The 16,642-nt window shown below is 44.6% G+C and overlaps 1 protein-coding gene across 2 annotated transcripts in view; it reads left to right on the plus strand.

Moving 5' to 3' along the window:
• gabrb2b (gamma-aminobutyric acid type A receptor subunit beta2b) overlaps window positions 1-16,642 on the plus strand; it is a gene marked incomplete at its 3' end in the record, with an annotated part of 134,104 nt that overhangs the window by 46,682 nt on the left and 70,780 nt on the right. For both annotated transcript variants that reach the window (XM_081390060.1, XM_081390061.1), the window contains exon 4: window positions 8,861-9,081. In XM_081390060.1, the coding sequence (XP_081246186.1) occupies window positions 8,861-9,081 (221 nt within the window). The remainder of the gene's footprint in view (window positions 1-8,860; window positions 9,082-16,642) is intronic.

Below are 16,642 nucleotides of genomic sequence, written 5' to 3' on the forward strand. Positions count from 1 at the left end.
ATGTACACTAGCCTACACAAAAATGCAGATACCCAGGATTAGCAACATATACATATAATATATATATATATATATATATATATATATATATATATATATATATATATATAATCAAACAATGTATGTATGTAAGACTGTATGTACACTGTATGCCAAGTATACTTAGAATACTTAATTATATCTACTTTTAAGTATATCTCAATCAAAAGAATGAGTACATGTGTAGTCCAAATATACTTAGACCTTTCTGTCAGTAGGCTATAAGTATACGTTAGTGCAGTTTTAAGTATATTTCTGAGAAGTACATAAAACGTAGACTAAAAGTATGCTTTCTTATTTTTAGTTTAAGAGAAGAATGATAATAGCACACTTTAATAATCTTCTTTTTCATAAGGATATAACTTAATTTTTGGAACAGTGTTACATTTACGGTACAAAAACATCTAAAAAAGAGAGAACTACTATAAATGAAATGGAACTTAAAGTTAACCTAATAAAAAAATCTGATGCTCATAGTTTTCAGGAAACGTTAGACCGTACTTACTGAAATATCGCCCTTGTTAATGCATTTGCTGCATCTTCTAAATTTAAACTCAACAACTTAATGAGACTGGACTTCAGACAGCTCTAATTGTGTCTAGTAATTGTTGCACTCATGTGGCGACCCTCATCATTTAATTATCTCTTGAGTGGTGGTCACCCATTGCAGAAAATCCATATGAACTCTGAAGATGATGTCAACTCTCTGATGAGGTTGAATAACAGGTGCTGTCCCATGATTCTTCAGAAGACACTTCCCAAAACCTCTTTCCAGAGCATGTTACTCACATGGTTCCTTCCTTTCTGACAGAAGCACAACAGAAACATCATCCATCCCCACCCACACTAGCTTACTGTACACCATGATGCTCATTAGCTCCAAGCATTTGACAGCCACCTCCACTGAGAAAATGTAGGATAGCAATGGTGACAGCTATTTTTATGTTGTTTGCTGCCTCACTGTAGTGTTTCTGGTGGCACACAGGATGTATAGTTCTCTTACGAGAGTCCTCTCGTACTGCGTTTTATCAAAACGCTACGGGAAAAGTCTCTTTTCACGAAACACTGAAGCAAAAAATTATCCTTTAATTTTCATATATGTAAAACGCGTTGCGGCAGCAGCAGACAGCTATGGCGAGACGGCTTGCTCGCTCATTGGCTGCTCTGCGGCAACTGCTTAAGCCAATCGAGCGAGGCCTGGGATGACATCAGGCCAATGAGGGCGCTTCGCGCCCTCCTCGCCACTTCCCGCCGAAACGGGCGTGGCTTACCTCTATAAAAGGAGCTCGAGAAGGCTGACTCACTTGATTTTAATCTCTTCAGCGAAGCGCACGCATCGCTGGATCACGGAAGCAGCGTCGTTGAGGCAAGCACATCAGCGGGACGAGCCCTCGAAGCCGCTGGCCAACGCCGCCTTCTACAGCCGTACCTGCTGCGCTTTCCGACGCCTATATCCTTTTCATATTATTGCTTTTCTGTGTGTGTGTGTGTGTGTGTTCTTCGCAAAACTCACCCCTAAGAGAGCTGCGTCTTTTTCAAGATGCCTTCCTGCGGCTCGTGCCGAGCCCCACTCACCGAGGGAGACAAGCACGTCATCTGTGTTTCCTGCCTGGGTGAGGACCATGCAGCGCTCGCGCTCGCTGACGGCGGATGCCCTCACTGCGAGTTTTTGCCGATGGTGACTCTGAGGACTCGCCTGGCATCCTTTTCCAAGCCTGCATTCACCGCCGCGATGCCGCGCCGTAAAAAGCGCCGCTCGCAGCGGGTCCCGGAACCCGCTCCAGCCCGACCCAGCTCGCCGGTTCGCCCGCCAGCTTCACCGGCCTCTCTTGAATCACTTCCTGATGCTCAGCGCCCGCAGTCTGCCGCCGCTTCATCAGAGGAAGTCGGTTCAGAGGCCGCGTCGGGGGAGAAGGATTCCTGCTCTCTGCTAGCTTCAGGCAGCGAGGATTGGGCGAGCTTTGAGGATCTCGCGCCCCCTGCCCGCAAGCCCTCAACGAGAGCCAACATTGAGACGGAGCTCATGCGGGTACTCGCACTGGCCGCGGCGAGCCTCGGCCTCGAGTGGTCTGCACCGGAGCCCCCCTCTCGAACCCGGCTGGATGGTAGTTTCCTCCCTGGTGAGCGCACTTCTCCGGAATCTAAGCCCGCTCCTTTTCTTCCTGAGTTACACGAAGAAGTTGCGAAGGCTTGGAACGCGCCCTACTCTGCGCGGACGCGCTCATCTGTGTCACCCGCGTTTTCCTCTCTGGATAATGCCAGTGACCGAGGCTACCTCTCTCTTCCGCCGGTGGAACAGGCGATAGCGACCCACCTTTGCCCGCCCTCTGCTGGACGGCGGACTAAACCGGTGTTGCCTTCCAAAGCCTGCCGCATGACGTCGACGCTGCTCGCGCGAATCTTCTCCGCCGCTGGGCAGGCCGCGTCATCGCTACACACCATGGCTACGCTGCAGATTTACCAGGGTGATCTCCTCCGTAAGCTGGACGAGATGGGACCTGACGCTATCTGCATCGCGGATCTAAGGAGCGCTTCAGATCTCACGCTCCGAGCTACTAAAGCCGCCGCACAAGCCATGGGACGGTGTATGGCTTCCGCCACTGTCGCTGAGAGGCACTTATGGCTGACGCTCACGGAGATGGCCGATTCCGAGCGCACTGCGTTTCTCGATGCCCCGCTGTCTTCCACCGGCCTTTTTGGTTCTTCTCTCTCCGAGTTCGTGGAGAGATTTACCGAGGCCCAGAAAGCGTCTCAAGCCTTCAAGCACTTCCTACCGAAGCGCTCCGGTTCTGCAGCGGTTCGGGACAAACGGACCCCGCGGAGCTCTCAGCCTCAGCCCCCGCCTTCGGCCGCCTCTTCGCAGCAGCCACAACAGCGCAGCTCGAGGCCCCGCTCTCGGTCCAGCGCCCGGCGCCCCTCTTCGCGCGGGCCGCGATCGAGGGTTGTGGTAAAACCGGAAGTGCCGAAGAAGTCCTAGCAAGCCTGGGAAAGCGCAGGTGTGTGAGTCCCGTTGCGGCCGGCCTCCCACCCAAGCGCCCCGCTGTTTCAGTCCCAAGGTTTGCGACTGTTCCAGTGTTTTCTGCAGAGAGCAAGCCTGCACTGCCGCCCGCTTGCCTGCACGCAAAAGCCGTTCTCACGGCTACCCAGATAAATCTCGAAAAGAGTGTGTTTTCTGGTGTCCCGGCCACGGCCGATGGTGCTATAAATGTAGTCTCGATGCCCACTCCTCAGTGCCCATCACTACACATAAGCACAGCCCTACACGTAGGGCTCGCGCACATAAAATCGACTCAGGTCGGTTGCGCTTCCAGCATAGTGAGAGTGCCCACTTCCCAGTGCCCACAAACACTATGTCTAACACATCACAGGCTCTCTGTAAAAACGAGAACTGTGAGCGTGCGCTCTGCTCAGGCAGACGCCGCGCCCAAAGCAGTAAATGTGCTCCCAGGGGTTTCGGACTGGGTGCTAGGCATTATAAAGAGAGGCTTCTCGCTACAGTTTTGTCGACGCCCTCCCCGCTTCATAGCGCACGTCGAAACTACGGTCTCGTTGGAAGTAGCTCACCTACTTCGAGCCGAAATATCAAAACTGATAAGCAAAGGGGCGATAGAGCGCGTTCCCCCAGCTCTAAGCGAAGGAGGGCTATACAGCAGATACTTTCTAGTCCCCAAAAAGGACGGCGGTATCAGACCCATACTGGATCTAAGACGGTTGAACAGAGTGTTGGTGAAACGCAGTTTCAAAATGCTCACAACCAGCAAAATTCTCGCGCATGTTCGCCGGGAAGACTGGTTCATGTCAATAGATCTGAAGGACGCGTATTTTCAAATACAAATAGCGTCACACCACAGGCGATACTTGAGATTCGCCTTCGAGGGTCAGACATACCAGTATACAGTCCTGCCATTCGGCTTGTCCCTAGCACCCCGTACATTTACGAAATGCATGGACGCAGCGCTCGCTCCTCTCAGACTCAGAGGCATGCGAGTGCTGAACTATTTGGACGACTGGTTGATCCTAGCTCAATCACGATCACAGCTCGTGGAGCACAGAACCATTTTACTCGATCACCTCGAGAATCTTGGTATCACAGTCAACTGGACAAAGAGTTCATTGAACCCCAGTCAATCGATTTTGTTCCTGGGCGTCGTTCTGGACTCACAGTCTATGACAGCGCGGCTGTCACCACAGCGCGTGTTGATCATTCAGCGCGCGGCGAGGTCTTTCCGCCGCGGCGCTGTCACCCCGCTCAGGAAGTTTCAAAAGATGCTGGGTCTCATGGCTTCAGCATCGTCAGTTCTCCGGCTGGGCTTGCTCCGCATGCGCCCGCTGCAGTTCTGGTTGAAAACGCGGGTACCGCGCGGAGCGTGGGCGTCCGGTCGATTACGCCTCAAGGTCGATCAGAGCTGTGTTTCAGCCCTGGTGCCTTGGACGGCGGACGACTGGTACCAATCAGGTGTAAGCCTGGGGACTTCCTCGAGAGTGAGGATGGTGTCGACAGACGCATCCGCCTCGGGATGGGGGGCTCTGCTCGAGGGCAGACCGTTCTTCGGCCTGTGGTCGGAACGAGAAAAGCTCCTACACATAAACTGCCTAGAAATGCTGGCAGTGCACAACGCGATGACGCGTTTTTGTCCCCGCATCAAGGACGAACACGTCATAGTCCGTTCGGACAACATGGCTGTGGTGTCCTACATAAATCGCCAGGGCGGTCTGAAATCCATATCCCTGTACAGGCTGGCGAAACGCCTCCTACTATGGGCTCAGCACAACTTACGCTCGCTGAGAGCAGTGCATGTACCTGGGCTTCAGAATGTGGGCCCAGACAGACTGTCCAGGAACAATGTTCCCCCGGGCGAATGGTCTCTACACCCACAAACAGTCCGGCTGTTGTGGGAGAGATTCGGCAGAGCGGAGGTGGACCTTTTCGCATCCCGCGAAAACGCGCACTGCCCCGCGTTCTTTTCAAAGACCGACAGCGCGCTGTCCCGGAGGTGGCCGCGCTGCCCGTTATACGCTTTTCCCCCCGTCTCCCTCCTGCCACAGGTGCTGGAACGGGTCAGGGAAACGAAATGCCCAGTCCTGCTTGTAGCTCCGTTCTGGGAGAACCAAACATGGTTCCCAGTTCTGATGCAGTTGGCAGATATCGCTCCATGGCCGCTGCCGTTGAGGAGAGATCTCCTCTCGCAGGCCGGGGGCTCGATTTGGCACCCACACCCGGAACTGTGGTCCCTTCATGTGTGGGTGCTCAACGGATACCCGTTGGTCTCACAGAGGGAGTCGTGAATACCATCACTCAGGCTAGAGCACCGTCGACACGGCGGCTTTATGCTTCGAAGTGGTCGGTTTTCTCCGGCTGGTGTGCAGCTCGGAGCATTTCACCCCTCGAATGTGAGGTAACGGAGGTTCTCTCCTTCCTACAAGAGCTGTTGGATAAGGGCAGATCCCCTTCCACGCTCAAAGTGTATGTGGCGGCTATTTCAGCGTTCTTTGGTTCAACGCTGGGTCAGTCGCTGGGAAGGAATGATTTAGTCATCCGCTTCCTCAGGGGAGCTAGGAGACTGAATCCACCCAGACCTCCTTCAGTTCCTTTGTGGGACCTTTCTACGGTCCTAGCGGCCATGAAAGGTGCCCCTTTCGAGCCTATCCAGTCTATTAGCCTCAAACATTTGTCTTTCAAAACAGTGTTTTTGATGGCTCTCGCTTCAGTGAAGCGCATAGGCGACCTGCACGCGCTCTCTGTGAGCCCGGCGTGCTTGGAGTTTGGTCCTAATGACTCTAAAGTCATACTCAAACCTAAGCATGGCTATATGCCGAAATCCCTCAACACGCCTTTTCGGGCTCAGGTTATATCCCTGGCTGCCCTGCCGGCATCGAGTGAGGAAGGGGACTCGAGTTTTCTTTGCCCTGTTAGGGCTTTAAGAGCTTATATGTCCCGCTCTGCTGTCTTCAGACAGACAGAGCAACTCTTTGTCTCGTTCAGCGGACGTTCTAAAGGAATGGCTGTTTCGAAACAAAGTCTATCCAGATGGATAGTTGACGCCATAGCGCTGGCTTATACTGCCAAGGGCATTCCATGCCCGTTGGGAGTCAGAGCGCACTCTACGAGAAGCGTTGCTTCTTCGTGGGCTTGGTCCAGCGGGATTTCCCTACAGGATATATGTACGGCGGCGGGTTGGGCCTCGCCGTCTACATTTATCAGGTTTTATAACCTAGAGGTTCCCGCCTTGCAGGCTAAGCTTTTGTCGGTGTAATCTGTTCAGCCGTCTAATCAGACCGCTGAAACTCATGCGCTATGCGCTACCGACTATCTTGGGCAGAACTGTGTAAGACCCACACTTTCCACATTAGTTCAGGTTCCCTACCCTGTCTATGTGGTGATTATACTTGCGTCTGTGGACATGTTTTTCTACGACGCTAAAATATAGGGATTTAAGGCTCTCACCCTTATTCCCTGACTCTGTGTGAGTCAATCTGGTGATTATGCACTGTATGCCTGAAAAAGCTTCTGGTGATCAGTGTTTTTATCCCAGCACGCACGGCGTTTTGCAAGGGGTTCCCGTAGCGTTTTGATAAAACGCAGTACGAGAGGACTCTCGTAAGAGAACGTACTCGGTTACTAACGTAACCTCGGTTCTCTCTAGAAGAGGGAACGAGTACTGCGTTCTCTGCCGTGCGTACGGTTCACTCTGGTTCGCTTCGGCGATCAAAATCAAGTGAGTCAGCCTTCTCGAGCTCCTTTTATAGAGGTAAGCCACGCCCGTTTCGGCGGGAAGTGGCGAGGAGGGCGCGAAGCGCCCTCATTGGCCTGATGTCATCCCAGGCCTCGCTCGATTGGCTTAAGCAGTTGCCGCAGAGCAGCCAATGAGCGAGCAAGCCGTCTCGCCATAGCTGTCTGCTGCTGCCGCAACGCGTTTTACATATATGAAAATTAAAGGATAATTTTTTGCTTCAGTGTTTCGTGAAAAGAGACTTTTCCCGTAGCGTTTTGATAAAACGCAGTACTCGTTCCCTCTTCTAGAGAGAACCGAGGTTACGTTAGTAACCGAGTACGTTTTCCCAGACTATGAGCCACACTCAAACTTCTAGCCAGAGTAAATAGATTACAGGTATCCTAATAGAAGACAGCTCTCTTCAGTATCCCAGTACCTGGCCTGATAAAAGTACTATGAGGAGAAGATTAGAACCTTAAGAAGTCTTGCTGATCATACTAAGCATACTCTTTAAGTCTCAGCAACTCAGTTTCTTTTAAAACTTTCCAGAACTCCCTTTAATAATGATAAGAGAAAGCCATGAAAGCCCGCCTGGTGTTGCATGGTATTTCATAATAAGCTTTGCAGCAAGAGAGCAAATCTGAGATTGGGTTTATCAGCGTGTAAACAGAAAAATGTCATCATCACCTTTGAGGTACATTGGACTGGCATTTAGCACCACGTGCCACAGACAAATTTTTCAGAGTCTCTTTTAATGCTAAACGCTTTAGCAAGAGACTTAGCCGTTTATTTATATATCTATTCATTTACCTTCCTACGATGTATTTAAAATTAACCCCAAACGGAAAGGAAAATTAAAAGAAGAAAGAATTATACCATCATCCAACATTTCTGAAAAGTGCATGTCTGCTTGGTGGTTAAACAGAAGCAATATTTGCCTGTTGGGTTTTAATTAGTTTTAATTAAGAAATAATTAGGAACTAATTAAAAATATTTTAGGGTAAATCAGTGGGGTTTCTGGACCCCAAACACACTTTGAGTTCTGCTACACAGCAGTAATGCTGTTGTGTACAAACTAGGGCCATGCCCTCCACTGAGGGTGACAAGTCCCCCCTGCACTTCATTACGCACCGCCCTGTTGTTAGGAGGACAAAATGTTGGAAAAAGTTACATTTTTAAGCTGGTCTAGCAGCATTCGTCAATGTAAAATGATTGAGATGGCCAATCAAATCAGTGAAGTTGGACTGTAATATTAACATAAGCCGAATTCCAGTGCGACACTTCAGTTTTAATGATGAAAGATTGTGGGGTAAAAGTGCATGAGTGCCTCTTGCATTTAATAGAGAACATTTAAATAGTTGCTTACCTTTTAAATAATATTTGTTCTGAAACTAATACATGCCATTAAGACATTCACAAATTATGCCCCTATGTATTCCCTTTCCCAGTGTTATTTGCTTGAATTTGGCAAAAAAAATTATACATTTCACATCTTGTTTTTATTTGAATTTCAGAACAACTAAGAAAACATATCACAATTTAAAATAAATAGTCAAAAAACACAGTTACAAACATTAAAAGCAAAATATGATACAACCATTCCTAGTCTCTCATATTCTGTCACCTGCTTTGTACTTTTTCATGTACGTTGGTTGCTTACTGATGAATACTTTGCATTTTGAAATGCCTGTGCAAAAAGTGTCATTGCTGTTTTAAAGGTCAGTGAGTTATTTGATAGTCTAAATCAGCATGCAGGTTTGGAACGACATGATGGCATTTTTAGGTGAACAATGCCTAAATGATTGAACTATTATAAGAATGATTGAAATGGTTCATTTTTGTTCAGAAGTCCCAGTGTGCTCTCTGTCATTATACCTGTACTAGTCTCCAGTGTTTTAACACTCATTTTTAACCTGGTGTGCACTCTTGCTTTTAACGTTACATCATCAAATTTTAAAGCCAGTCATGTAATATTAACCCCCAAAAGATTTAAAAATATTCCCTAAAATATTCCCTTTCTTTCCTATCTTCTTTCTTTGACTCTCTTATATTGTCTTTAGACCTGGTAATTCATTAATCTTCTCTGTGTTTATGCTTTGTTTTTTCAGGACTACACATTGACTATGTATTTCCAGCAAGCCTGGCGAGACAAACGCCTGTCCTATTCTGAGATTCCTCTTAACCTGACGCTGGATAACAGGGTAGCTGATCAGCTGTGGGTGCCGGATACATACTTCCTGAATGACAAGAAGTCTTTTGTACATGGTGTAACAGTGAAGAACAGAATGATCCGTCTTCATCCAGATGGCACTGTGCTTTATGGGCTCAGGTAACAATTCAAAAGCATCTATTCATCACATAATAGCAATTTATTTAAAACATTACAAATCTTTCATTCAATATTTTCCAAAGCATCATAATCCCCATGACAGAATACACACAGCAGATGCTTTCGATTTTCTGAGTAAATCAATGCATCTACAACAATTTTTTTTATATGTTAACAATTCGAAATGGTTATATGCTCTAGATTTGTGCATCATCAAACTGATTGAAATAGACAATACTTATGATTACCAGTTCCTTTTGAGGGAACTCAATGCTGTGTCATGACGTTGACGCAATGTTAACGCTTCTACTTGAGTGTGTCTTAAGCACGTGTTGAAACTAAGCAATTTTTGTTCAAGGTCAGGTGACGGAACATAGGCGATGTCAATATAAATGTCATCAGCTTCTTTGTCATAAAGACACAGCGTGTCTGTGTTTGTGTGGAGGATATTGTTTGTCTACCCTGTATTGTATTGAATGAGTGAAATATGGCATCTAGAAAAGAGTATAACCAATGTGTGGTGCCATGCCCTCACTATGTTATGAGGGATTATGTTCATGATTTGAGTGTGATTTGTTTGGGAGCAGAGCATGCTTGATCAGCTCTCGAGATCCAGGTCCTTTAAAATTAAATCTGGCCTGGTAGATAAGGCATATGAAGCTGCAGGTCAGGCTGATGCATCACTGCACATGATGGCGGTTTTGCAGGCGTACTAGGCTGACCTGCTAAAACACCTGAACACTGGTGAGGGACACAGCCTGTGCCATCGTTCAATAGCTACAATGGTGGCCACGGAGAGGCATCTGTGGCTATACCTCTCCAGCATTAAGGACAAGGAAACAACTTTCTTGTTGGACGCCGGAATTCACCATCTGGACTATTCGGCTAGTCAAGACTGGGGGCATACTGCACGTTGCCGACCTGACTCCATTGCAACGTCAGGGCATCCATGTACTGAACTCCACTGACAACTGTGTCTGATTCTAGCTCAGTCTAAAAAAATTGCGTTTTGAAATCGATCTTGTTCTTGTCCACTTGAGGTTAATCAGTAAGAAAAGCATGCTCTCTCCAAGACTTTTGTGAAGAATTTTGTGAGGTTGTTGTTGGACTTGACATCGATACAGGCACATTTGTCACCTGCTCGGGTCGGGTCGAGTCCATCCTTACAGCCATGAAAGTACTCAGGCTATGTCAGGATATTCCTATCAGCCAATATCAGAGGCTGCTGGGTCTCATGACAGCCACTCTTAATGTGATACCAATGAGGCTGCAGCACTACACCGTTCCAGTTCTGGGTCAAGAGCAGTGGGTTTCACCCATTAAGAAACACTTTGAAAACAATAAGGGTTATGCACAGATGTCTTTGTACCCTTTCTATGTGTAAGAGACCCCAATTTGTATGCCTTGGATGCCATGTTGGGAGCGAACTGTTGTCGCAAGACTGTGTCCAAGGACTTCTCCCTCACAGGTTGGAGAGCGGTCCGGAATGGTCACCCTGCCCCTGGGGATTTGGGGCAAATCTCCTGGTACATGAACTACCTAGAGAGGAAAGCTGTATTTATGGCTCAGAATTACTTCCTCCCAGACCTGAGGGGCTACCATGTGTTGGTCTGGATGGACAACTCATCCGTAGTCTCATGTATAAATCATCAGGACAGTTGTGTTCAGGTTGGAGCAGCAGATCATGCTCTGAGCTGAGAACAGACTGCTATCACTGAAGACAGTCTTTATTCCAGGGTATTAGAATGTGGGAGTGGAAATCCTGTTGAGGCAGGGACTGAAGCCCGGGGAATGGTGAAGTTGGTGGACCTGTTTGCTTCAGCAGAGTTGACCCCACTGTTCCCACTGTTCCCTTCGCCCTGACATTTCCAGCTCGGTTAGAGCTGGATACCATGGTGCAGACGTGGTGTTCTGCCTCCCGAGTGTTCTATCGAGGGTTCACCGGGACAGAGTTTGCCTGTTGCTCCGTTTTGGCCGGCCTGAGTCTTGTTTTCCTAGGATCTTTCCTTAAAGGCTCTCCATGGGAGATTCCAACCAGGAACGACCTGAAGGTCTCAGGTGCGGTGTGTAATTATCCACCCTCTGCCCAATATTTAGATGCTGTGGGTTTGACCCCTATAGGGTACCAACTCACAGATTCCAGTCTCTCAACTGAGGTTGGTAAGGCCATCCTAAATGCTAGAGCTCCCTCCATGAGGAAACGTTATGACCTGAAGTGGCATCTCTTTGCAACGTGGTACGTGGTATGCTTGAGTTGAAATAAAAATGAAATGAAAAGAGGCATTTATATAGTGCTTTACTGTGCACTACTGTACACCCAAGGCGCTTTACAATCCCACCAGTGAATCTCTCCTCAATCACCAGTGTGCAGCATCCACTTGGATGATGCGACAGCAGCCACAGAGCAACGACGCCAGTACACTCACCACACACTAGCTAAAGGTAGAGAGGAGAGAGAATAATCAAGCCAATTCAGTGGATGGGGATGATTGATAAGGGTCAATGGAGGGAATTTCGCCAGGCCACCGGGGTTTCACCCCTACTCTTACAAGAAGTGCCATGGGACTTTTAATGACCACAGAGAGTAAGACCTAGGTTTAACGTCTCTTCCGAAGGACGGTTCTTGTTATAGTATAGTGTCCCCATCACTATACGGGGGCGTTAGGACCCACACAGACCACAGGGTGAGCACCCTCTGCTGGCCTTACTTACTTACTCCTGCTTAGCTTCAGTGGGCAACACGGGCTACAGGGTGATATGGCTGCTGGTTCCTGCAAGAACATCTTTCAGCAGGGCTGTCCCCTGCTACACTTTTCTTTGGAATTCGTGATATTTGGCTATAGTCCTGGAAGTCTTATCAGGTGTTCCTTTTGAGCCCTTGGAGTCAGCCTCTGAGAAGTTTCTGACTCTCAAGGTGGCTCTATATGATGTTTTATAAACAAAGTTCGGGAGGAGCACATTCAAATAATCAATCCAATCTACTCGTCATCAAACAATTATGTCTACCCTAATCAGCATGACAAGAAGTATATATATATCCACTCTGTCAACTCACCTAATATTCCGTGACAGTTTTCCAGCATCCCTCCACCACCCCGACTCCTCACTCTTGGCTCAATCTTTTACAGCCAGGAATACGGGGGGAGTACTCTGGGTTCGGGCCGAATACCGAGCCCGGAGCCCTCTCCTCGGACAGCACGCCAAATACGCATCTATTTCTATCTGACTTATTTGTAAGTGTGAACTAGTGAATATTGGTTTATTTAAGTTCAGTAATTTCACTTAAATGACAATTAATAGGTAATCTTCATTGCCATTTAAGTGAAATTACTGAACTTAAATATACAAGCTTGATAAAAATTATCATTCTAGAAGAAAATTTCAGATGGCACTTAGAGGCTTTTGCATCTGAACTCTTCATATATGTAAAATTGTATATTTATATACACTGACCAAAATTATAAACGCAACACTTTTGTTTTTGCCCCCATTTTTCATGAGCTGAATTAAAATATCTAAGACTTTTTCTATGTACACAAAAGGCCTATTTCTCTCAAATATTGTTCACAAATCTGTCTAAATCTGTGTTAGTGAGCACTTCTCCTTTGCCGAGATTATGTGGCATATCAATATGCTGATTAGACAGCATTATTATTGCACAGGTGTGCCTTAGGCTGGCCACAATAAAAGGCCACTCTAAAATGTGCCAAAGTCAAAGTGTAAATATCAACATTATAAAATTAAGTAAATTTACTCAACTTTTCTGATACTGGTGTTCCCATCATGACTGGGCCTTGAATACTTAATGAGGTAGATTTTTCACTGTTTTCCAGCTGTATTTACACTGTTTCATCATTGCTTTTGTTGTTAGGATTAGTAACTTGCCATTTTGTGACATTTGGAGATCATTTTCCACTCAAAATGACACATTCAAACACAAAAACGATCCATCAAATGTTACCGTCATTGTGTATTGTCTACCAAGTATTGAGGTCTCTGCGTTCACATGATGTGTGACTCCCTATATGTAGAATATCTATTGTATTAATTACTTAGATGTTTCTAAGTAAAGCATGTACTTTAAAAGTGTGGTTTAATTCAATATCCAATGAGTGACATTTATTGTAAAGAAACTTTCAACTAAATAGATATTACTCAACCTTTTACTTGCCAAGTTAAAACTACTTATTTCCTTTGTTGCTTAAACTTAATTTGTGATGCGATCTGGGAAAACCCGTCGGATGTCGCGCTGGGCCGTTTTCAGTAAATTCCAAAATAGTTTGAATGTCAGTTTTTTTGTCAAATTTTTTTTTCCATTAAATTATTATTCTATAACATCTTTTCTCTTATCTCTGAAAATATCTTGGCAAAATTCCCTTGTTTAGTGCAGAAAAACAGCGATTTATAGTGTCAAGCTGAAAATACTCTCTTTCTCTAATGCATTCTATGCGACCATTAGCGCCCGGCAGAGGTGAAAAAAAAAAAAAAAAAAACAATCGCCGTATATCCCATACACCTGTCCGTCTCGTAAGACTACAAAGATAGTTTACCTTTAAAATAAACCGCATACATGTACAGTGAATGTGTATAGTGCGCATTTCGCGCCAATCCTGTTTAAACTATAACGTCACGCAGTTTCATAACAATCGCGAGATGGACGCGTCTCAACGGTGACAGTTATTTAAACCTGTTTTTCTCAAAATTCCGTTCCAGAAAATCATAGAGATCGGCCGACTTCAGATAAACATAACTTCTGCTAGCAACAAGCTATGATAAAAATAAAAACAGATTTGGAAAGGGCTTGATACCAGCATCCATATGATATCAAAACCTGTAATAGGTAAAATTTCACCATGTGGTGGGTTTTCCCAGATCGCATCACATTTAGTTAAGTAGAGTTTACTTAATTTCATATGTGAAATTTACTTAAAAATATGTGTGAAATTTACTTTAAAAATATTTGTGCAAAAACTTGCCAAAGAAAAATTAAGTAAATTTTTCTTACTGTTTTTTCAGAGCACCTATTATATTGTGTTTATTCAGCTCTTACATTGATTTTCTGGAGTAAAACTGACGCTTCATCTTTTGTGTGATGTACAATAAACTATTTTTGCCCTAATTATAAACTAATTATTATTAGTCGATCAAAGCTGATGACAAATATGTTATAACCGTAATTAAACTAAACTACACCTGTTCTATCTCCATACAGCATATATTCTCTGACTCTGTAGGCATTATTGTCCACCCTCTGTGCTGAGAGCAGCAGCTCATTTGCATTTAAAGGGATACACACTATAATGGCGCATTTTTATGAGTCCCAAAAAGTGACAATTTAAACATGCTGTAAAAAAGATTATCTGTTGGGTATTTCGAGCTGACATTTTACATACACACTCTGGGGACAGCATAGACTTATTTTACATCTTTTGATAAGGGGCATTATAGGTGCCCTTTAAATGTATTAAAACTCTTCATGTAATGCATCTTGTTTCAGTTTTTCTTTACAGATACATTCAAAAAAGGATAGCAAGTGAGTTTTCAAATAGCCCTGCACTGAAAAATCTCACTATTTTAGATACATCTTAGATATACTTTGCTATCTGTTATTTAAAAAATAAAATGCACTCTGATGTGTGGGTGTGAATCCAGCTTGGATCTTCTTCTTTTTACTTTTTCTTTTTTATGTGATGAAATATTAGTAGAAACATCTTTTAGATCAAATATTTAAATGAGCCATAAATGAGAACTCTATGATTGTCATTGAGGGTCAGGCAAGGAGGAGGAGGAGGAGGAGGAGGAGGAGAAATGGATCTCAATGCAACCTTTTCACTTTATTAAACCAAATTAATTAAGATAATAACAGGCTAAAAGGCACCAGATTTACATCCACATAAAGACAACGACAACAACTCGAGATACAAAAATAGGGCAATATATACACAGGGGTGACAAGGAACTAAACTAATGGTGAACATAATCAGTAACCATGATAACAGACAAGCAGTGGAACATAGGGAACAAAAGAAACCGTAATGAAACATAAGAAAAACACGAAAATAACTTGGTCCATACAAACAAATGTATGAAAGAAATACAAATTTGACCCAGCTGACCACAAATTTACATTTGACATGAAAATGTAACTGTTAAAAATAAGCTAATGAGGTTTTATTAAAATATTGCTTCTTCGGCTGCCTGTGGAAAGAAGTTAAATAATTGTGTAACTCTCATCTCTCATTTGGGCTTCAGGATCTTTTAGGATATTATCGATCTTCCTTAGGGTGGACGATAACGAAATGTTCCTCTAGAAACAAACTTTGTTGTATTATTTTCATGTTATCACTGTGAAGCTGCTTTGATGCAATCTGCATTGTAAAAAGCGCTATATAAATAAAGGTGACTTGGCTTGACTTTAGCAAATGCTTAGTAGTTGGCTTGACTTAACCTCTCATCTATTTTCTCTGGAGCAAAGAGCATTTAGCCAATTGTTTCAAATGTACAAAATTAGTTATTAAAAAAGCTGGCATATTATTGTCGGGGCCATTTAGAGTGCTAAACTTTGTTCAATCAAAGGAGTTCAGCTCATTATTCTCTCTGAGCTGTTTTGTTGTTCTCAGATTGAAGAATATTTTATCAGGTTTTGTGTAACCCTACTGCATCAGCTGTCATTCACTTGAAGACCCATCACATTTTCCTTGTTAGTGCTTAAATTGTGATGTGATTTCATCTAAACTATTCAGTTATTATGACTTTTGGGTCAAATGACTTTTAAAAACACCTGAACTTGATAATCAAGGTCTTTAAGATTACTCGAAACTTCCAGGCAGGTGTTTTGCAGCTGTATGGAGCGGCACTGTTCAGGAGAGTGTCCCTCCGGGAACAGAGTTTGACACAGGAGTTTGTGCCATGGAGTTTGTAGTCATGTTCTCTGGATTACCTGTTCCTGTGTTTGACCTTCTCCTGTCTAATCATCTGATCATCTTCCAGTTATATTTTCCCCTGTAATCTTGTTTTGTATTCTTTTAGGTTGTTATGGCGTTGGTGTTTTTCAAGTGGAAAGATACATTTTCTTCAGATGTTTATACTATCCCAGAAAGTTACTGTGAACTTGTTACTTACCTGATGTTTACTCTTCTATTTAAACCTGTGTTTGGGTTCATATTCCTGTGAGATTTGACCTGATACATGTACCTGTTATCAGGGACAGTCAAACTTGTGCTTGTATATAAAAACCTTGCCTAAAACTATAAGTCAAGGCCCTCAACTTCAGACTTAAAATCACCTTTTTTGAGCACTGTTGAGAACCCACAGTGTGAGGTAACTTTCTGGAGTCTTGTTGGTGCAGAAAAGGAATCCACAGACTGCTAGATGCTGTGAACTACAGCAACAGTATGTCTTATCATATGTTTGGGCAGCATAAACAGCAAATTACTTAGCATGTAAATGTAAAAAGTACATGTTTAACACATTTAGGCAACAATCATCTATTATGCTGAATCTGACTTATAAAAATGAGGCTACTATGAGCTAATAAATGAGAAGCGAGTATCAGACCTTA

This window comes from Scardinius erythrophthalmus (assembly GCF_964197995.2).
Source record: "Scardinius erythrophthalmus genome assembly, chromosome: 17".
Lineage (NCBI taxonomy): Eukaryota > Metazoa > Chordata > Actinopteri > Cypriniformes > Leuciscidae > Scardinius > Scardinius erythrophthalmus.